The sequence below is a fragment of the Lissotriton helveticus genome, chromosome 3_1 (genome assembly GCF_964261635.1).
Source record: "Lissotriton helveticus chromosome 3_1, aLisHel1.1, whole genome shotgun sequence".
NCBI classification, from domain to species: Eukaryota; Metazoa; Chordata; class Amphibia; order Caudata; family Salamandridae; genus Lissotriton; species Lissotriton helveticus.
In genome coordinates, this window is record NC_136061.1 from 386,913,818 (window position 1) to 386,934,925 (window position 21,108).

The following is a 21,108-nucleotide window of genomic DNA, read 5'->3' on the forward strand; positions in this document are numbered from 1 at the left end:
CTGCTTCCAGGCTGGCGGAACCACTCCCTGACTCAACGAGAGATTCAGAAGAGGGTTCGCCAGTGGATTGATCACTTCCGCAATCTTACCCAAGAGCTTGGCTGGGCAAGGGTCAAGTGGCGACCCAGATTTCAAATTGCCCATAAGCACTAAAGAGGCAGGGGCTGGCAAAGGTGGAAACACCGCCAATGTGGCACCATGCGAGGCCAGAGGGAACGTATCAACCTCAGATTTAATCGGCCTTGCAGGTGCACCAGATGGAAAAGAGTCCTGTATAAGTTGTATCTTGCTTGTAAAAAAACAAGCAAGGTCCGCCGCCCAGGATTCTAAGGGCACCTCTTCTGATGTAATGGTCCGAGGAGAAGTGAATTCTCTGACTATGGTGAAGATCTCCTTACAGGAGTTGGAGGCCGCTTCAATTCTCCCAGCAAGATAGGCTTTTTTTCCAAGGCGAATGTCCCGGTGGTAAGCCTTGACCACTGCCTTGTAGGCCAACCTGTCCACGCTATCATAGTGTGCCCGCCAGGCCCTTTCGGCTACCTTACACTGCTGCCGCTTAGCCCACAGTGCCGTGGTAAACCAGGGGGCCGAAACCCGCTTCGATGACACGCGGGGGGGCAACACCGGGGCAAGGTCGTTAAGCCTATCAGAAAGCCATGCTTGCAGGGACTCCAAATCTCTCTCCAGCTCACCGGAGAGAAGACAAGGATGATCCAAGGCAGCCCGAGCCAGCATCTCCGGGGTCACTCTGTTGAACGCTCTGAACGCTCGTCCCTGTTGCTGTGGGGCAGAGATGGACGACCTGGCAATGCCACTGATCGCAAATTTGGCAAGCCTGTGATCAGACCACAGGACCGGGAGAATCTCTTTCACCACAAGAGCAGATGTAGAAATGACCTGGTCTAGAGTATGCCCCTTAACATGAGTCGGCCCCTGCAAATAAGGGATAAGACCCAGCGGGGTCATGGCCTCAGAGAGCTTAATAGCAGCGGGGTCAGACGGGTCATCCATCCGAAAGTTGAAGTCCCCTGCTACTATACAATGTTCTGCTCTCAGGGCCAGTCCCAGCAAAACCGAGTCGAGGTCTTCAAAGAACGTTCCAGGCGGGCCAGGAGGTCGATAAACTAATAGTCCCTTCACTGATTGGTGCGGCGCTAGAGTGATTAAAAAAGCAAGTGATTCAGAGCCGTGGATGTCCTCCGCAGGCAAGATGGTGCACATCGTGCCCTTCTTCACCACCAGTGCAACCCCTCCGCCCCTTCCCTTGGCTCTATCCTTCCTGAAGATGTTATAATCAGGCGGGATTGCCATCACCACGTCAGGGTTAGAGGAATCTCCCCACCAGGTCTCGGTCAACATTAAACAGAGTGGCTTCTCTGTATCGAGGAGCTCAAAGATGTCTTGCGCATGACTGCACGCCGATCTGGTGTTTAACAGCATGCAGGAATACTCTGCGCCAGCTATGTTACTAATGGGGGCAGATGACAGCGCACGGTTAGGACGCCAGCCGCAACAAGGGCAGCGAGACTTACCTCTGTGGCGCCCGGGGAAGACAGAGCAGCAGCGGCTCTCCCGATGATTTAGAGAGCGCAGCTCCTCAAACGTATAGCGCAGAGATGATGCATCGGATTTGCACATGCTGGGTAGCAAAGCCCCACCCGCCGACCGTAACGCCGCCGGAACGCGGACGGGCAGGACTCTGGCTTGACTCCGGCGCGAGTCAGGCGCCACCGCTGCGCGTCACCGCTGCGCGGGGGGAGCGAGCTTTAAGTGCAGCCTCCTCGTTCTCCACACGGAGAACTAGAGCGCTGAGTCAGGTGGCGCGCTGCAAGGCAGCAGCCCCAATATGGCGGCCCGACTTCCTGGCCACAATGATACCGGTGATAGAACTCCGCTCTGCAAGCGGTGGGGGGCACAATTATGGTGCAGGTCTGTGGGCACAACAACGATGATTAAAAATCAGGTAGGAAATAATTTTTACACATACATGCAAAAACGAGCAATTTTTAAAATTTACAAGTTAAAAGCGCTGCGCGCCTACTGCAGCCTAGAGGAGAAGGCGCCAAAGCATAAGCAGGTAACTCCTTACCGAAAAGGTCGAGCAGCTCCCACCAGCTCGCCTTAAGTGCAGCCTCCTCGTTCTCCACACGGAGAACTAGAGCGCTGAGTCAGGTGGCGCGCTGCAAGGCAGCAGCCCCAATATGGCGGCCCGACTTCCTGGCCACAATGATACCGGTGATAGAACTCCGCTCTGCAAGCGGTGGGGGGCACAATTATGGTGCGAGTCTGTGGGCACAACAACGATGATTAAAAATCAGGTAGGAAATAATTTTTACACATACATGCAAAAACGAGCAATTTTTAAAATTTACAAGTTAAAAGCGCTGCGCGCCTACTGCAGCCTAGAGGAGAAGGCGCCAAAGCATAAGCAGGTAACTCCTTACCGCAACAAGTGCCCACTCAAACCCCTGCAGTTTGGGAACAATTAAATGGGCGCTTCTGGAATCTTCAGCAGCAATTCGGCGGAAGGGCGGCTACTTAACAGCTCATTAACTTACTAGCTGCACGGAAGCTCTGCCCTGGAGGAGATGCCTAACCTGCCGTCGATCAGGGTACCGGTACTCTCCCTGTCTACAGAGAAGTGCCGGTACTGACGGCCCAAAAATTCGGAAGTGCCGGTACTCAGTACCGGTGAGTACTGGCCCATTTAAAGCACTGGTGATCCCACATCTGCAAAGACAGCTAGGTACTCCTGCCAGGGAGGCCACCACCTGCCAGCAGCAACCTTGCCGAAGACGTGACAGCGGCGTAGGTGTCCGAAGCACCGATGAAGCTTCACCAGTCACCAGTGCGCATGCCCTCCAAAGAAGTGGGAAAGAAGCGGCGCGGGGATGAAGTTGGGTCCCTGCCTAGCAACGCAGGAGGCACCACGAAGTAAGCAGCCACGTGACATCACTCATTGAGAACAAACTTTAAAGTGTGAGAGATGAGTACACTTTCAATATAACAACGGGGTGTGGCCGGATGGTTTGTGGGAATCTCTAATCGCACTATAACTTTTTCCCTGCGGGGGGAACCGCATGTTCTAGAAGGAGGAAAACAGGGGAATGTAGTGAGTAAAGGCGCAGCCAACACCAGCCACCAGGACACTTGCCAGTATTGTGTGCATAGTATTTAGTTGTAGTCAGTGCTTTAAATGGAAAAAAATAAGTGCAGGTACTCGTCAAATTGAGTTAAGGGTGTGGCTAGTGGGCACGGCTAGGGGTGAGATAGGATACAATGGCACTTCTTCCATCTGATGTGTATTCCCTGTGCACATGTGACATAACACATGCTTAGTAATTAATAGCCATTTTGCTGTTATGAACCACTAAAATATGTATGCAGGCCATTGCACCTAAAGTGATCTTGACATATTCTGTGTGGTCTTTGGCCAGAAATGTTTTCACACTGCTCAACACTGTGTGATTTTTGAACTTCCTTGTCTGATCATAAGCCGTTGCTGTATTTAGGCCAGCACAGAGTGATGTTAGGCCACCAATGTACTATCTTGTGCTAGTGATGTGGGGTCCTGGTTCAGCCCTATTAGACCTTGCCTCTGGAATTTCAGATCTTTGCTCGGTACCTTGTTTCTCACAGAGACCACGAAAAGATCAGGATGAGGTCACGAACAATAGCACTTAGTTCATAATGGCATGCATGCAAAAACTTGTGAAACAGAGGGAAGACTTTTAGCTTTAAATTATATTTTAAGGGGGCGTGGCCAAGATGACGGAGTAGGGAGACGCTTCTGCCCGGAGCTCCCGACCCCGTCTTGCTTCTGGGCCTATAAACTCGCCTGTTCTCCCCCCTCTCGGCGCTAGATAGCGTGGGGGTAGTGGCGGACACAACTGGGCCGCGTCCGGGCTCGTGATCGGCCCGGAATTAGACCTGCAGGCAGCAGATCGGGTGCGGAGCGGTCCGGCTCCGGGACTGGAGTCGGGCGGCCTACAGCAGCGACGCGGCCTGGGGCGAGGCGGACCCGGGTCATAGAGGGAGCCGGCAGTAACACCGCACGGCGATGCCGGAAGCAGTTTGGGGTCTGTGGTGGAGGTTGGAGAGGAGCACAGGCCGCCGGACGACCGGCCGAGTGACCGCACCCCCGGAGCGGGTAGCGCCCTAATCGAGGCCGAGGCTCGGAGGCCCCGACGGAGCGGCCAGGGAGGAGACCCCGGGGACTGTCGACGGGACAGGGGACAGCTGCGACCGGACCTGTGGCCAGTGCTGCTCGGGGGGCAGAATCGGAGGTGCCTCCCCGGGTGCGGCGTTCGACTGCTCCGGTCTGCAGGAGCGGGGAAGGCCTGGAATCGTGTGGAGGCCGGAGACAACGGAGGGGCTTGAAGCGGTGCTGGGCCCGGTCCTGACGCTAGTGAAGGTGAGGAGGACGCCGGTGGGACCCGGGAGCGCTTAGAGGGCCCCTGAGACTATTTGGCAAGCCTGCAGGACACGCCGGCCGGGAAGTCGGGAGGCCACCTACAGAGAGCCTGTGGTAGCGGTCTGCAGCAGACGGGACCGGCAGGGGAGGAAGGCTTACCAAGGGGCAGCCGGATCACGGGGCCCATGAACAGCGGCTGGCTCTCCCTTGCTCAGATCTGAGGTGCCGGAGTGGGGTGTGGTGAAGGCCCGCACAGCAGAGGGCACTACTTGAGGCCGCGGAGCTCCGCAAGTGAGGCACCCAGTTGGGGACATTGTTGAGGACCCTGTGTCGGGGGCAGTTGGCACTTGAGCCCCTCCTGGGGATACAGACTGTGTGTTCGTGTGTGGCTCCCCCCCGGAGTGTGGATGGGGGGGTCGGGCGTGCTGCATGGGACGGAGTAGCCTGCGGGCAACGTGCTGGGGTGTCAGCCAGTGTCGACTGCTTTGAGGTGAAGCTTCGGTGCACCCGCGCCGGCCGGACCAGGTGACCGCGGGTGTGACGGTCCTCGGTGGGCCGCATCAGGAAGAGGGGCTCCTCGGCTACCACATAGAGTGTACCTCTGGAAACTGCAGTCTCGGGGGCCCTGGGCGGTCAGCCACGTGGCCGGTGACTGTGGGCGCCTCAGGGGCGCGGACGGACTGCGGTGCGGTGGTCGCTGGCACGACCTGAAGGGTGGACGCTGGCGTGGGCCTTCTGTCGTGGTACACCCGGACGGAGAACAAACTAACCCCTACGACCACATCGAGTGGAGCCACGTGAGGTCACAGATCAGAGGCCTGGGTGGCGGCGGAGGCAGTGGGTGACGTTGCTGCCTGACGGAAGACATGGCGAGCCAGAAAGGCGGTAAGAAGACTGAGCGCACGCTCCCGGACATGCTTGGTAGGTCCAGGAACAGAGGGGACAGGAATCAGCCGTCACCGCATGCAGCGAGTGGGTCGCAAGCAGCAGGAGGTGGTGAACCACCGGTCACCAGGTCCTTTCTGGAGTCGCTCTTCGGCACATTGCGTGATGACTTTCAAACGATAAAGCAGGAAGTTGCCGGGGAAGTCCGTGAAATCCGGAGAGAGGTAGATGGCCTGGGAGAGAGAGTGGCCACGACAGAATGCTCCACGCAACGGCAGGACGAGGAAATCGCACAGCTACAGCAAGAAGTGCTGCGCTTAAGGGACCAACAGCTGGACCTCCAGTCTCATAATGAGGAATTGGAAAATCGCTCCCGGCGGAATAACATAAGGGTCCGGGGAATTCCATCAACGGAAGAAGGCTCGGATGTGGTAGGATACCTGCGGGAACTCTTTAGAGACATACTGGGCGAAGCGGCGGATTTCCTGATCAGGATTGATAGGGCTCATAGAGTGGGACCCCGGAGACATGCTAATGCCCCTCCACCGGATATTTTGGCCTTTCTTCCTGATTTCCCACTGAAAGAACGAATTATGGCGGAGGCCCGGAAGACACCTTCACTGGCCTTCCGAGGGCACCCGGTGGCCTTGTACCAGGACTTGTCTGTGATCACCCTACAAAAACGGAAAGCGTTTAAGATAGCGATCGACTTCCTAAAGCAGCATGAAACGCCTTATTCCTGGGGTCTCCCTTTCCGCCTTATTTTTAGGTGGAACGGTGAGGTACATCAGCTGCGGTCCCTGCAGGACACATGTGAGGTGTTGGGGATTACCGCGGAGGAGGAGGAATCCGCTACGCCACGCAGACGACGCACCTCAGAAGGCGGATGGCGCAGGGTCTCGAGACGTAGACAATTGGAGGCGCCTCAGCGTCCCAGCTCGCCTACCATCAGGGCCGAAAGGGCGAGCGCCATCCAAGCGGCTACTGGTGACACTACAATGGATGTGGTTGTCGCGCTGACAGCATGAGATTGCTCCGGGGGGAGAACGACATAGCATTGCAGCTGTAGCAGGCTAGGTTTCTGTAGGGCGGGGAGGGAGCGGAGGGTGGAAGGGTGTGGCTGGACGTCCACTTCGATACTTCACCACGGACTTGTCCGCAGGGACATGGCTGGGACAATTCTTCAGAAGGTGTTGGGGGTCTTGGTAGGGGAGGGAGTTTGGGGCAGTTTGGGGGTCGGGAGGGGTGCGGGAGGAGGGAGAGTTGGGGAGTTGGGGGACAGGGGGGTTGGGTGTTGGATGAGGGGTGGGGTGGGTTCAGTCCGTCCAGTGCTCTTGTTGTTTTCGCGGAGACCCGGTGAGGGTTATGTCGCTGCGTTGACTCACACTCCGACCCTCCCTACTGTGGATTTGCAGCGTATGTCACTTAGTTCTGACTTCTCATGGCATCCCTTAAGGTCATGACCCTTAATGTCAAGGGGCTTAACAACCCGGTTAAGAGGAGGGCAGTTCTGTCCTTGTTAGAGAACACCCAGGCTGACATTTGTCTCCTCCAAGAGACCCATTTACTCACACGGGATTGCCATAGATTACGATCACGCAAATTCCCCACGCAGTTTTTCTCCTCGAACACCACCAAAACAGCTGGGGTAGCGATTTTAGTGTCTGCTTCATTTAGGGGGCAGGTATTACACAAACTTGCAGAGCAGAAGGGGAGACTCTTAGCGCACAGGTTTAAACTGGGGACCCTGACATTTACCGTCGGAACGATATACTGTCCGAATGAACAGCAGGATAGCTTCATGCGCTCAGCACTGGTAGACATAACAGCATCTCCAGATAGACACATTATTTTGGGTGGTGACTTAAATATGGTATTTGACTCAGCGATAGATAGGTCTGCCCAACGGTCCCCACAGTCGGGGGAACTTTCACAGCTGACGAAGTCCCAGCTGGCAGACCTGGATTTTCACGACCTCTGGCGCAGCTTGCACCCCGCTGACCGGGACTACTCTTTCTACTCTCACGCGCATAAGACGTACGCCAGACTGGACCACCTGATGGTCACTGGCCCGGTTCGTGCTCTGGCCACGGCGTCGGAGATGGGGGTCCTTTCCTTATGGGATCATGCGCCGGTCTCGGGCTCTTTCTCTTTGCCAGCTGATCGGGCACCTCGCGGGATCTGGCGCCTCAGAGACGCTCTCCTGCATAGGAAAACGGTTGTGCAGCGTGTTACGGAAGCGATCAGAGACTTCCAGACACACAATGACAACACGGACACATCAGTGGCCACTCAGTGGGCAGCCCTTAAGGCGATGATTAGAGGGGACTTTATTGCGATCTCCTCGGCGGAGAATAGGGAGCGGAGGCAGAAACGGGACGGACTTACGCAAAATGTCAAAGAACTTGAAGAAGTGCATCGCCGCACAGGGGCCCCTAGGGTCTGGAAGCAGCTGAAGGCGGCGAGGAAACTCCTGTCCTCTCTAGATATGGATAGAGTGGAATATGCGGCGCTGCGGCTGAAACATGCTTATTATACAGGGGGGGACAGGTGTGGTCGCCTTCTGGTGAGCAAACTTAGGGTGATCCATGAACGCCAACGGGTGAAGGAGATTGCGATGGGGGACGGCAGGGTGGTCTCAGACGACGCACAGATAGCAGAAACTTTCCGCGGTTTCTATGCCGACTTGTATACGGGGGAAGGCCTGGTGGCGCAGGAGACGGAGGTCTACCTGGACTCGGTTACCCTCCCGTCCCTAGCGCCGTCCCAAACGGAATACCAGGAAAGGGAGATCAGGACGGAGGAGGTTATTACCGCCATTTCCAAGCTTAAACTCGGAAAGGCCCGTGGCCCAGATGGTTACACGGCGCTCTTTTATAAGACGTTTAGTGCCACACTGGCGCCTATTCTGACTAACCTATTTAACTCCTTCTCCGAGCCGGGGGCGATCCCGCCGGATCTTTTACAAGCCACGGTGTCGGTCATTCCCAAACCAGGGAAGGACAGGGCCCAGTGCAGCTCATACCGTCCGATCTCCCTTTTAAATGTTGACCTCAAATTGTACACCGGAATTCTGGCGGCCCGCTTGGCACTTTATCTGCCGGGTCTGGTGGAATCGGATCAGGCCGGCTTTGTGCCCGGGAGGCAGACGGTGGATAACACCAAGAGAGTTGTACATATATTGGAAAAGGCGTCGCGGATCCCCGGAGAACGGATGCTACTGTCGATTGACGCTGAAAAATGTTCGACCGGGTGCATTGGCCCTATCTAGAGCGGGTGCTGGAGAAGTTGGGAATCGGCGGGAAATTTCGCTCTTGGGTTTTTAATTGCTACCGGTTCCCGTCGGCGATAGTGCGGGTGAACGGCTGCAGTTCTCGGAGGTTTAATATTGAGCGAGGCACCAGACAGGGATGCCCGTTGTCCCCACTCCTCTTCGCTCTGTATATGGAGCCTTTTGCCCAGAGAATACGGCAGAACCCGGACGCGATCGGCGTGAAAATGTGAGGATATGTACACACGGTCAGCCTTTACGCCGACGATGTGATACTGACCTTAGAGGAGCCGAGGCGTGCTTTGCCGGCGTGCGTTGACGAACTGGAGGCCTTCTCCCGGGTGGCGGGGTTCAAGATGAACGTGGGGAAATCGGCAGCATTGGATCTCTCCCTTACGCCGGCGACGAGACAGGGATTACAGGCCCTCTTCCCCATGCAGTGGTCGACCAGTCAGATCCAGTATTTGGGTGTTCTGCTGGCACCCACGCTGCAGGCAACGGTGGCGGCTAACTATGTTTCTCTGGGTAGGAAGATTAAAGAGGAACTAGGGAGATGGAGTAAAGGCATGATATCCTGGCTGGGGAGAGGGGCGGCGGTGAAGATGACGGTCCTCCCCCAGATCTTATATTTGTTCCGGGCGCTGCTGCTGCAACCGCCCAAAGGCTGGTTCCAGCAGACGCAGTCGGCTTTATCCCACTTTGTATGGCAGGGCCGCAGACCCCGGATGAAGAGGGCTCTCTCCTTGTTGGCGCCGGAGTCGGGGGGACTGGGAATCCCAGACTTACGTAAATACTTTCAGGCGGCGCAGTTGAGATACCTGGTGGAATGGAGTCGGTGGGAGTCGGACAAGCACTGGCTCTTCCAGGACCAGGCGGTGGCGGGCCAGCCCTTGCAGGAAGTGCCCTTCCTGCGCAGAACGCATCGTCCCCCGAACCTTTATGCGTCTTATGTTACGCGGGTCCCACTGAGAGTGTGGGATGCTACCAATCAGACATATGAACTCACCACGTTTCCCTCCCCGTTTACGCCTATTGCGGACAACCCTGACTTCGCGCCGGGGAATGTCCCGGGTGCATTTACACACTGGAGGGCGGCTGGATGCAGGGCTCTTTTCCATCTGTACGGGCCGGAAGGGGTCCTCCCTTTTCAGAGTCTCAAGGAGGAATTTTGGTTCTTGGAGACGGACAGGATGCGCTACTGGCAGGTGCGAAACTGGGCTTTACAGCCACAGGTACGAGACTTGGCTGACAGGAAGCTCTTGCCGAACGAGAAATGGTTGGCGACCCGCACCTCGGATGCTAAACTAATTACGGATCTTTACAAGATGTTGCAACACACCCCCACCCACTTTCACAATCCTGGTAGGGAACGCTGGAATAAGGAGCTGGGTAGGACATTGAGCCACGAGGAATGGGACCAGGTCTCATATCGTGCACGGCACTCCGCTTATCATGTAGGACTGACTGAAACCTTCACCAAGGTGTCTACCTATTGGTACTATACCCCGGAACGGTTACACGAGATGAATAGGCTTATTGATAACGCCTGTTGGCGGGAATGTGGACAACTTGGCACTTTGACACACGTTCTGTGGGACTGCCCACTATTGCTTCCTTACTGGAAGGAGGTGCTTGATGAGGTCGATGTCCATTTTGAGGTAGAATTGCCCCGCTTCCCGGCATATGTCCTTTTGGGATTACCTAACGGGTTGATGTATCCACTGAAATCACATAAGGGCAGACAAATTGCCATAGCATTAGGCTCAGCGGTTCAAAACATCCTCATACACTGGCGCACTCCCACTGTCCCGTCCATTACAGGTTGGCTGCACAGATTATGGCATGTCCTGGGCATGGAGAAACTGTCACTTATGATGGCCGGGGATGTGGAACAATTCGAAGAACTCTGGCAGCCCTTCCATGCACTACTAGCCACAGAATTCAGGGAATTGACCTGTCCAAGATACTTGAGATTATTGAGAATCACACCACCGATCGACTACACTGCCTAGCAGTCATTGCACCTAGGGGAGTGAGTGGGGAGGGTCGAGGGAGGAGTTAGTATATTTGGTTGAGCAGGGTGCTGGACGGGGGGGCCGGGGAGGGAGGGAGGGGCAGGGTGGGACGGAGTTGGTGGGAACAGTTTCTAGAAAATGGGGTGTGTACAGAGAGCCTTTTTCTGTCTCAGGGTGTTGTGTGATGCTATGCATATGGGTGCGGAACTCGCACGGTTTCTATAACAATTGTGGGGTGTTTGACACTACTTTAAGAGGGGCTCCCGAGTCTACAGCACGGATTTCAGTGCTTGAATGTTTTTTTTTCTGTCTGTGTACTCCTTCAATAAAATACTTTAAACTTAAATTATATTTTAACTTTCTCATCCTTTTTCCTTCATTCTCGAGAAAGTTAACAGTAAATACAATTAAAATGTATCTCTCTAATAACTCTTAGGTATTCCCTATATGTTGACATGTATACATTGGGGGTCTGTAATTTAAGTGGCCATGTTCCTTCCACCTATCTTTACTACATGAAAGGAGGTTGCCGGGGAAAACCATGGCACAGCAGCTTAAACATGCACACTCCTAGACAACCTCTTTAAACCAGGTAACACCAAACCGTATTTGTACAGTCCTGGGCATCGTCCCTCCTTTAGCACCATAGTTTTCAAGCGATCCTCATTTAACCCCTTAATTGCTGCCGTCGGCCAACGGTCGTCACGGCCACTACCTCCCCAGTGCTGCGCACGACCGTTGGACGTCCATTCAGCCCTAGTTCCAATGGACAGCGCAGCACTGGGGAGGTCTATTTACAACGCTTTAAAGGGGTTAAAGGGCTCATCCTCATTTCTTATTATGAGCAATGAGATCTCAGCACTGTGGGGTTCTGGGTGTTGGTAGTTTAGTATGTTAATTTGGGCACTGTCATACTGGGTCGGCAGCGGGTGTGCAGAGCAGAGTAGAGGCAGGGATGGGTGGGACCTGTGTTAGTCCCTGGTTTTTAGGCACTATGGAAACAAATCAATGCCAATAGAAGTCCATGTTCTGGTGTGAACATGGGCTTCTATTGGAGTTCTCCAGGGCATATTATCAAGCCCATTATCGCCGCTTTAGCGGCAGTTTTCTGCCGCTAAACCGGCGATAATTCTTACGCCGTTCTTGATAATATGTCCCTGTGTTTGTTTAAAATAGGTCTCCAGGTTTCAGTGATTAAGGGCCAATGCAGGTTTTCCTTGCACTAATAAGAATCATACCTCCATGTGATGTATATTAAAACTAAAAAGGGGTTCTAAACCAGTTGAGGAGAGGATGTTACCAAACATCTAGAGCAGTTGACTTTGAAGCTGGAGAACCAGGTTCAAGTCTCGACAGGGATGCTCAACATCCTGTGATTCTGTTCAAATCAATAAATCTCCCTGTGCCTCACAACAAAATTAATGTGTCCATCTGTAACGCAACTGGTGCTCATGTAAAGTGCTCTAATACCTTGGAGTCTAGTTTGCGCTGTATTAAACTCCCCCCCACCCCCAACCAAAAAACAATTTTAATTCACATGCCTGATAGGGCGCACTGATACTGTTAAATTATATGCTATGATAAATCCTTTTTTATTTAAATTAATTTTAGGATGCTTAAGCTCACCACATATAGGACGCATGTTTTCTTTTTTTGTGTGCAATAATCTTTTTTGAATAATAATTGCACTAGCGGTACCATTTGCCAATACTTGTTTATCTAGTGCAGCTTCTTGATGCCACACTGTTATTGTCAGGAAAGTAGAATTATGCGATTCCTTTTCACATAAATTATGGATCTGACACATTTGCCACATCATCTGATGCATAATCTTCAGATTTTAACAAACAAACATTGTTTCTACCTCAGACAGTTCAAAAGTTAGTAAAATCGTACCAACACATGCTGCTGCGCAGTGGAAAGCCCTTTGGTTGACCTTTGGTTGACTTCTCACCTTCCTGTTGCTTATTGCTATGTTTAAACTGGAGGGTAACCTATGCCCAGACAGTGTTAACAAGTATACAAATTACAAAATAATGAAGTAATACAATCAGGAACTATTCTGCATTACGCAGCATAAGTTGCCTTTTGTTGCTGCATAATTTAATCAACCCTAACGCATAATTTCAGTGGCTCTGATTATTATTATTTGCATTCGGCTTAAATACTCAAATTCTCGTGTGCGGACAAACTCACACAGGCCCTAGCACACATGCACATCCAAAGCAGTACGCACACTTTCTTTAAAACACCTTCTTAGACTATCCAGATTCTATATCTTCCTCTTTCCCTTACACATAAACGCAAACACAATACTTTGCCATAGACACCGCGGCTTGCCCTAGATGTCAGGCCACTGGGGTGGAGCTTGACCACATGTTGTGGAACTGCCCTAGTTTGACGATCTACTGGAATTCGGTGGGAGATACTCTTAATGGGGTGACAGAGCGGGCGCTACATTTTGACATGGCGGTTGGGGTTCTCCACTGGTTCCCACATACCCCCAAAAACAAAGTCACTAGCAAATTTATAGATATGGGACTTATCCTAGCGAAACGCGAAATCACGCGGAACTGGAAGGCACGAACGGGTCCAGTAGATGCTAAGTGGCGCAGCGAATTCCTTAAATGGGCTGGGGGGGAGAGCACTCTGAGATTTCAACTAGCGCGGCAACAGCAGAACGATAAAGCTTTAGAGTCTGCGCAGGCGTGGGAGGCCTTGGTACAAGCGTTGCGTGATTATGACACAGGAGGTGACTCAGAGGACTGATATAACGACTGGACCACTTTCCCGTAACACAACAGGTTCAATGCATGTTTCCCTATCTGACGATCCCAATGCTCCAAACCCACAATGGCTGACCTATTAATGATGCACCGATGGTGGAGTTCGAGAGGGAGGGGGGGAGGAGGGGGGGTCACACTTCAATTTCTATTCCTATACAAACTAGGGCTACAGTGGACTGGACACAACAACCCTCCTAGGATTTATATCCAGCTGACCAGGATCGTCCCATAAGCCAACAACTAGCTTTAATTGAGGGTCCCAGTGAGAGGGGGGAATACGTAGGTCCATCTATGTAGATACCTTACTGTTAGACCCTAGGGATAGAATAGGTTGTTTGTTGGGGAACCGGGAAGAAAAGAAAAGCAGATGCAGAATCCTTGATTGCCGGATGTAGCAATGACGGTATGTAGTGCGTAGACATATTACAATTCTGATTCTTGCCGCCCGTCCTCCGGGTTGTGGGCTAAATGGCTGTGTACACCACATTTCTTTATGTCGTTCAATCTAAAAGACCATTATGCAATTATTGACCGGCGTAAATGTGTAAGATTATCTGCAATAAAAATAGATTTACAAAAAAAATAAATAAATAAACGCAAAAACAAGCCGTTAAACACTCACAAGCAAACACTCACACAAAAGGCTCACGCAGAGTAAAGGACATTGTTACCTCTTTACCTCCTGTGACTTCCTTAATTGCCACTCTCAGTGGGTCGCCTGGATTCCAGGGTGTGCACAATGCACAACATAGTGTAAATGTGATTGACAGAGCAGTGCCTGAATGATATTGACACTGCTCTCTCAAGCTCAGTGTGAAGACACCTACACGTGAAAGACATAATGCAACTGAGCTGCTGTTGAACGGTTCTGGTTCCGCAGGGGCTCAGCACAAGGCTACAGGGGCACTTTGGCTGTCAGAGTATCATAGAGGCAGGCGCCACCCTGCCTCCGCAGAAATAGCAATGAACAATATATCATACAATAGTACCAGTGCTCTCCTTGGCGTGGGCAGAAGTGCCGGTACTTGAAGGGATAAAAATAAGACGTGCCGCTGCTCAGTACTGGTGAGTACCGGCCCATTTAAAGCACTGGTTGTAGTGTACATTTAACTATTTTTCTTCTTGAAAGTAAAGCACTGGGTTGGATAATCACTTTTTTTTTATATAAACAATTTTTATTTATTTTGTTCATTTCATTTCCAGCACAACAGGGAAACAGTCTGAAACATTAATTAAGAACATTGTAGCATTGCACATCATTAGCATATATATCGTTAATTATAAAAAGTCACAATATTGCAGTTTCATAACCTTCTAAACCAAACCACAACCAGTCAATCTTAAAATGTCAGATTTCATCCGAATCTGAGTCATCATCCTCACGGTCCGATGGTGGATCACAGATGTCACCTCTGTATTTGTTCCATGCCCCCCCAAATTTTACTCCACCTTTTAGGGCATCCTCTACTCCTGAACACTGCTCTTTCAGCTATCATGGCCGCATCCATATCTTTACCCCACGCTGCAAGAGTTGGCGCCTCCTCCCCTCCCCATTTTTGTGCTATATTCTTCTTCGCAACCATGAAACCCAGTGTCACCCAATTCTGCCCAAATCGCATGAGATCATTCAACTCCCATATGTTTAATAAGCAACATCTGGGCTCTGATAGAAGAGACACCCCCTCCGATTGAGATATAGTTCTCATGACTTGTGTACAATATTCCAATATTCTAGGATAATCCCATATGGTGTGGAAAAAGGTTCCTTCCTCTCCGCAGCCACGCAGGCAGAAGGGGTGTTCTGCCCTTCCTATCTTGTGCATGATGTGTCTAGTGTAGTATGAACGGTGCAGGATGCGTAGCTGCACTATTCTAAGGCGCGAGGGTATGCACACCTCTCTAGGGGATGCCAATGCCTCCTGCCATTCTAAGTCATCAATTTCACCGATATCTTGGGACCATTTACCTCTCAGGGGACCTGTCGGATCAGGCAGGTTATTCACTAGTTTACGGTAGGTTAGAGAGGTAGCTTTCTTTGGCATGTAGTCAGTTAGTAACCTATCTTCAATAGGAGATGCCTCTGGAACCTAGGAGCCAGGCGGTATCGCTGTCATCAGGGCATGTCATATCTGCGTGTATCTGAACAATTCTGAGGGGGCCAGTTCATATTGTTGCTGCAGGTGCTCAAAGGAGACTATTTCCCCTCCTTGCCACATATCTCCTACCGTGGATATCAAATCCTTTACTGTACCTAAGGTTGCCTAATCGCTTCGTTTCCCACAGTCGAGTGAGTTGGGTTAGTACCCCTCGCCATCCCAATTTTGCCTGGGCCGTATGCCATAATCCAATTGTGTGACGCACCGGTCCATATAGCGCTACGGACATACTCTTGTCATAAAGGGGAGCGAACATATCTCTCATGCCAAGTTGTGCTCTATCTGCCTTTAGTGCCGGATCTGCTTGTGGGACATGTACCCATTGATTGATCACTTTCAGTTGTGCCGCCCAATAATAAAGTTGTATATTAGGGAGCGCTATTCCACCGTCATACCATCCCCGCATCAGCTTGGCTTGCGCAATACGTGCAGGATTATCACCCCACAGAAGATTAGAAACTTGTGCCGAAATAGCTTTAAAGTAGGTTGTCATCACTGGGTATGGCGTGTTTTCCAAAACATAAAGGAATCAGGGTTGGGCCATAATTTAAAAAAGCGATGCCTTCCCCAATGAGGTCAGCGGTAATGACCCCCAGTGACATGTGTCCCGTTTGAGACGATCGAGCGGCGGCTGTAAATTCTTGTTGTAAAATTCTCCTGCGTCAGTTGTGACGTACATGCCTAAGTATTTAAACGTACTTTCCGCAATTCTGAGTGGGCAATTATCAGGAAGACGCGGCGGTGCGCCGTGCAGGACATACAATATAGACTTAGACCAGTTGATGGTGTATCCCGACGCCTTATCATACGCCGTACATATATCTAGTAGCGTCAATATGGAGCGCCTCGGTGAGCCCAGATTTAACAGGATATTGGCGGCATATAGGGACACCCGGTCTTCCCAGCTATCCGTCCAGTTGAGGCCTTGTATTGTGGGTTCCCATCGTATCCATGCCTCCAGCGGCTCCAACACTAGAGCAAAGAGCAGTGTCGACTGGGCATCCCTGGCGCGTGCCTCTTGCCAAGGGAAAGTCATCAGAGATGTGGCCATTTACTGTGACATGCGCCATTGGCTTAGTGTATAGAAGTTGAATCCATGAGCAGAATTTTGGGCCAAACCCCAGATGTCGTAACACTGCGAAGAGAAATGGCCATATGACCATGTCAAACGCCATGTGTGCGTCCAGTGAGAGCACCACCGCAGGTTCCTGTACGTGCACTGCGAATGCGAGCATACCATGTAGCCGACTTAGATTGAGTGCTGTGTTCCTCCCTGGCATAAAGCCCGACTGGTCAGGGTGTATGAGCTTTGACAGGTGCGGCGTGAGCCGAGTCGCCAATAGCTTTGCAAGGATTTTAGCCTCTGCATTTAGGAGGGATAGAGGTCGGTAAGAGGTGCAATTATCCGCAGGTTTTCCAGGTTTCTGAATAGCCACTATGGTGTCCGTGCGCTGGTCCGGAGGGAGCTCCCCGGTCTTCAAACTGTCCGTGTACATATTTAATAGGTGAGGTGCAACGGAATCCGCCATCCTCTTATAGAGTTCGACAGGTATGCCATTTGGTCCTACAGCTTTGCCCGATTGCGACGCCCTAATGGCTGCTTGCAGCTCGTCTGTCATGAGGTCAGCCTCTAATTCTTGTGCTTCTTCAGGAGTTAATTTGGGCATGGCGAGGTCTTGTACATAAGTTAGTGCCTCCTCTACTGACATTGCAGAATCCGACGAGTATACTGTCTGAAAGTGTCGCGCCAGCGCGTTTACTATTGTGTGCGGATCCGTTGACGGCTGTCCATCCCCTGTGCAAAGCTGTGCTATCCATCTATCACCTTTCTCCCTCTTATCTAGCCATGCCAGCAACTTTCCTGCCTTATGACCGATGTCATAGACTTTGTGTCTCGTGGCCGCTAATTGCTGTCTGGTCAGTTCTGTTAAGTGTTCTCTATGTTGTCGCTGCTTAAGACGCAAGTCGTGAGATGTGCCAGGGGTTGGATCTCTAGAGTGTTGGGCTTCTGCAATGTTTAATTCGGACTCAAGATTCTGTAGTTCTAGCTGCCCCTCCCGTTTGTGTACTGTGATGGAAGCTATGGCCTGCCCCCTGATGACTGTCTTAAATGCTTCCCATAGAGTGGTGGAGGAAGCAACGGATACCGCATTTTCTTGAAAGTAATGATTGGTTGCTTTCTTAAGGGCCCTCCTGACCTTGGGAATTTGTAAATAACCAGGGCGTATCGGATAGATCCGGCGCCGCTTCTGGTGGTGAAAGGTATAGCAGAGTAGCAGTGGGGAATGGTCGGAGATGCCCCGGGGTCTAATTTCTATAGTGTCTACATTTTGAAGGCTCCCCACTGAACTTAGGAAATAGTCTATTCTTGTCAGGCTATTATGGACACTGGAATGATATGTGAATTGGCGTTTTGTGGGGGGGTGTTTCCCCCATACATCTGTAAGACCCATTACGTCCATGAAATTTCCCATACGCGATGATCCCAAGACACCTGCCCTCAAAGTGAACCTATCCAGGGAGTCGTTCGCAACCGCATTAAAGTATCCACCAATAAGGAGCTCCCTAGACGGTAAACCAAGTAAGAACACACTGAGGTCCGGTAAGGCCACTGCGTGTACCGCCGGAGGGGATATAGACCGACACTATGTTTAAGGGTCTTCCCTCCCACTGTGTAACTATAGCGGCGAATCTCCCCGCCCCATCAGACTTAACTTCTTTTACTATCAAAGGGAACTGCTTCTTCACCAATATCCCCACCCCTCTAGAGCCCGACGTGAAGTCGGAATGTACCATTATTTTGTATCCCCACCTGTCCATTGCTTTGCTTGACGTGCCTGTGAGATGTGTTTCCTGTAGAAGTACCACTGCTGGGCCATTCCTTTTGATGCATTGCAGAACCAACCCACGCTTTATTTTAGCACCCAGGCCTTGTACATTCCACGTGAGTATGGAAAGGGATGGAATTGTGGTGTTGGGGCCCATAGCTAATTCAACCTGCGTTTCGTCTCCCATTTCTATGCCTTATGGACCTATTAAAGCTAGTGACTTGTCCCATAATTGAACGTGCATGCTTCACTGTGTGCGCTAGTAGTGCATAACCCTCTTCAGGCATAACAATAACATTTCCCATAGAACAAGAACTTCGAAACAGGATAATCACTTTTTGCGCTGCTGTTTGTTAGTTGATTCCTGAGCACGAGCACCCACACTCTACCTGCCTTGGAAGCCATTGACTGCCCGCCTTTGCTACCAAAGGGAGTCAAGTCCTGAAGGGGTTGTTCTTGGCTGTTTTACAAAGCCAGAGTGCACCAGAGGCAAATGACCACAACCCCTTTGCTTGAGACCCAGTAGCCCCTGCTTGCCCCGCGCACACCCTAGAGGCATCTGGCAGTTTTCATCGAGAAGGCAGTGACACTTGACTCTGATGAACTGTTAGAGCTCTTATCCTCTACTTTTGGTTGAGTTCACTTCATGAACAGAGAGTGTGTGTTCATTGCTTTTCCCTCATTACCACAGTTTCGTGTTTTTTCACATCCTCACCAGTACATTCTTTCCACAGGCACTAAGGCCAGATGTTAAGGTGTTCGCAGCTGAACCAAAGAACGCAGATGACTGCTTCCAGTCAAAGCTGAACGACAGACTGACCCCCAACCTGGCACCCCCGGAAACCATTGCTGATGCAATCAAGACAAGCATTGGAGCTAGCACCTGGCCCGTAATCCGCAGTCTGGTGGATGACGTGTTCACAGTCAGTGAGGAGGAAATAAAGGTATTGACTGGGTCATGTAACTTTGCCGTTGTGAGTCAAGAGATTCTGGGCCATATGTATCAAGCTAATTAGCATTCGCGAATGCTAATTAGATAAATGGTATGTATCAAACATGTTTGATGCAAAATAAGGAATTGCAAAATTTGCTATTCCTTATTTTGCGATTGCACTTAAGGATTCACAAATTTTGCAATTCCTTAAATGCAATGTATCAAACAAAAAATATTCAAAAATTGCCATTAAGGATTCGCAAATTACCACCAACTTCTAGTTGGTGGTAAGTTGCGAATTCTTTTCAAAAAGCTTTTTTACAAAAAAACAAAGGTGCCATATGACGCCCGCACATGCCCTTAGGGCATGTATGTGCGCCATATGCCCCCAAATGTCTTTTTCAGGGGTGCAGCAGGGTGTTCTTGAGACACCCCAGCACCCTTGAAAAAATTCCTAATTTGCGATTAGCAAATTGCTAATCGCAAATTGCACTTTCATTCCTATGGGCCTCCTGGCCCATAGAAATGATGGGTAATTTGCGATTAGCAATTTGCTAATCGCAAATTAGGAATGGTAAGGAATCGCTATTGATAAGCGATTTTGTACATACATACCGTTTAGCGAATTCCAAATAGCGATTCCTTAAAATTCGCTATTTGGAATTCGCTAAATGGAAGTATGATACATATGGCCCTTAGTCTCCGGGTGGTAGATATTGTCACCTGGTTGAATTTTAACAGTGACATTTAAACCCGCACCAAAGTGGTAGAGGCTGAAGTGCAGAAAAAAATTGTGTTGCTGTGCTGAAAGAGGACAGTTTAAGTGTGTTTCTACTCATGAGGAGCACACTTGAAATAATCGCTTTAAAAGAGATTGGTCAGCATAATTGTAACATGGAGTTGTCCCATAACAGTCAACAAGAAAATTCACAGAATTTTGAAAATAGTTATGTTTCAATCCAAAAGAAGTCCAAAGGTAGCCATGAAGTAGGTTACAAGTAGGGGTTTTATTAAGCTTAGTTACAGGTTTAGATGGTAAGTACAAGTTCAGCCCCACCAGGAGCAGCATCATTGCTCCACAGCCCACACACTTCAACTGTCTCTCTGTCAACCACATCAGGCACTCCAGCGTTCCACTACCTCATCAAGCATTCCATCATTCCACACACATCACATTCATACTGGCTGAGCAGCAGGGAACAGGTAAGTAAGGGAAAGGATGCAAAGCAAAAGTACAAGTTACAACATGTTACTGAGTTCTTTTCATGCTTAATACTGGCAATTTCCCACCCCACTCGAAGAACCAAATAGCGCCTCTTCTCTAGTGTTTGTGGGGCACAGTTAAAGCCAATGTCTAACTAGCAGACAATGCCGCAATAAACCAAACACTAACATGTGGCCTTAAAACTGTCCTTTGTTATATACTGCACAAAACAGGAAATTCAAGTGTCCTCTGCATTAAACCATCTAGCGATGCATTGTTGGTAATGAGGGCAGTTCCTATCAAATACGATTCGTAATAATGTGTGTTTTATAGCCTTTATTACTGCACCTCTGCCATACTAAGGGGGTCATTAAGATAGTGGGCGGATCTCCACCACCCTTATGGCGGTGGCGATCCACCCGCCAAAAACCACCACCCGCACATAAATTCCCCCGCCACATTACCATGGTGGAGGGGACCCCGGCAGACGGAAAGACCGTCCGCCGGTTTTCTGCCGGTAGGCAATCCGCCCGATTGCCTACCCTGTGGAAAAGCCCAGGAATATGGTGGTGGTGCCCTGCAGGCACCGTCATCCATATTAGCATGATGCTGGTG

General features: G+C 50.8%; 1 protein-coding gene across 1 annotated transcript in view; it reads left to right on the forward strand.

The window, feature by feature from the left end:
• Positions 1-21,108, forward strand: part of LOC144822509 (serine racemase-like) — a 127,235-nt gene that overhangs the window by 99,410 nt on the left and 6,717 nt on the right. The window contains exon 7 of the mRNA XM_078680131.1: positions 19,090-19,299. Coding sequence (XP_078536257.1) covers positions 19,090-19,299 — 210 coding nt within the window. The remainder of the gene's footprint in view (positions 1-19,089; positions 19,300-21,108) is intronic.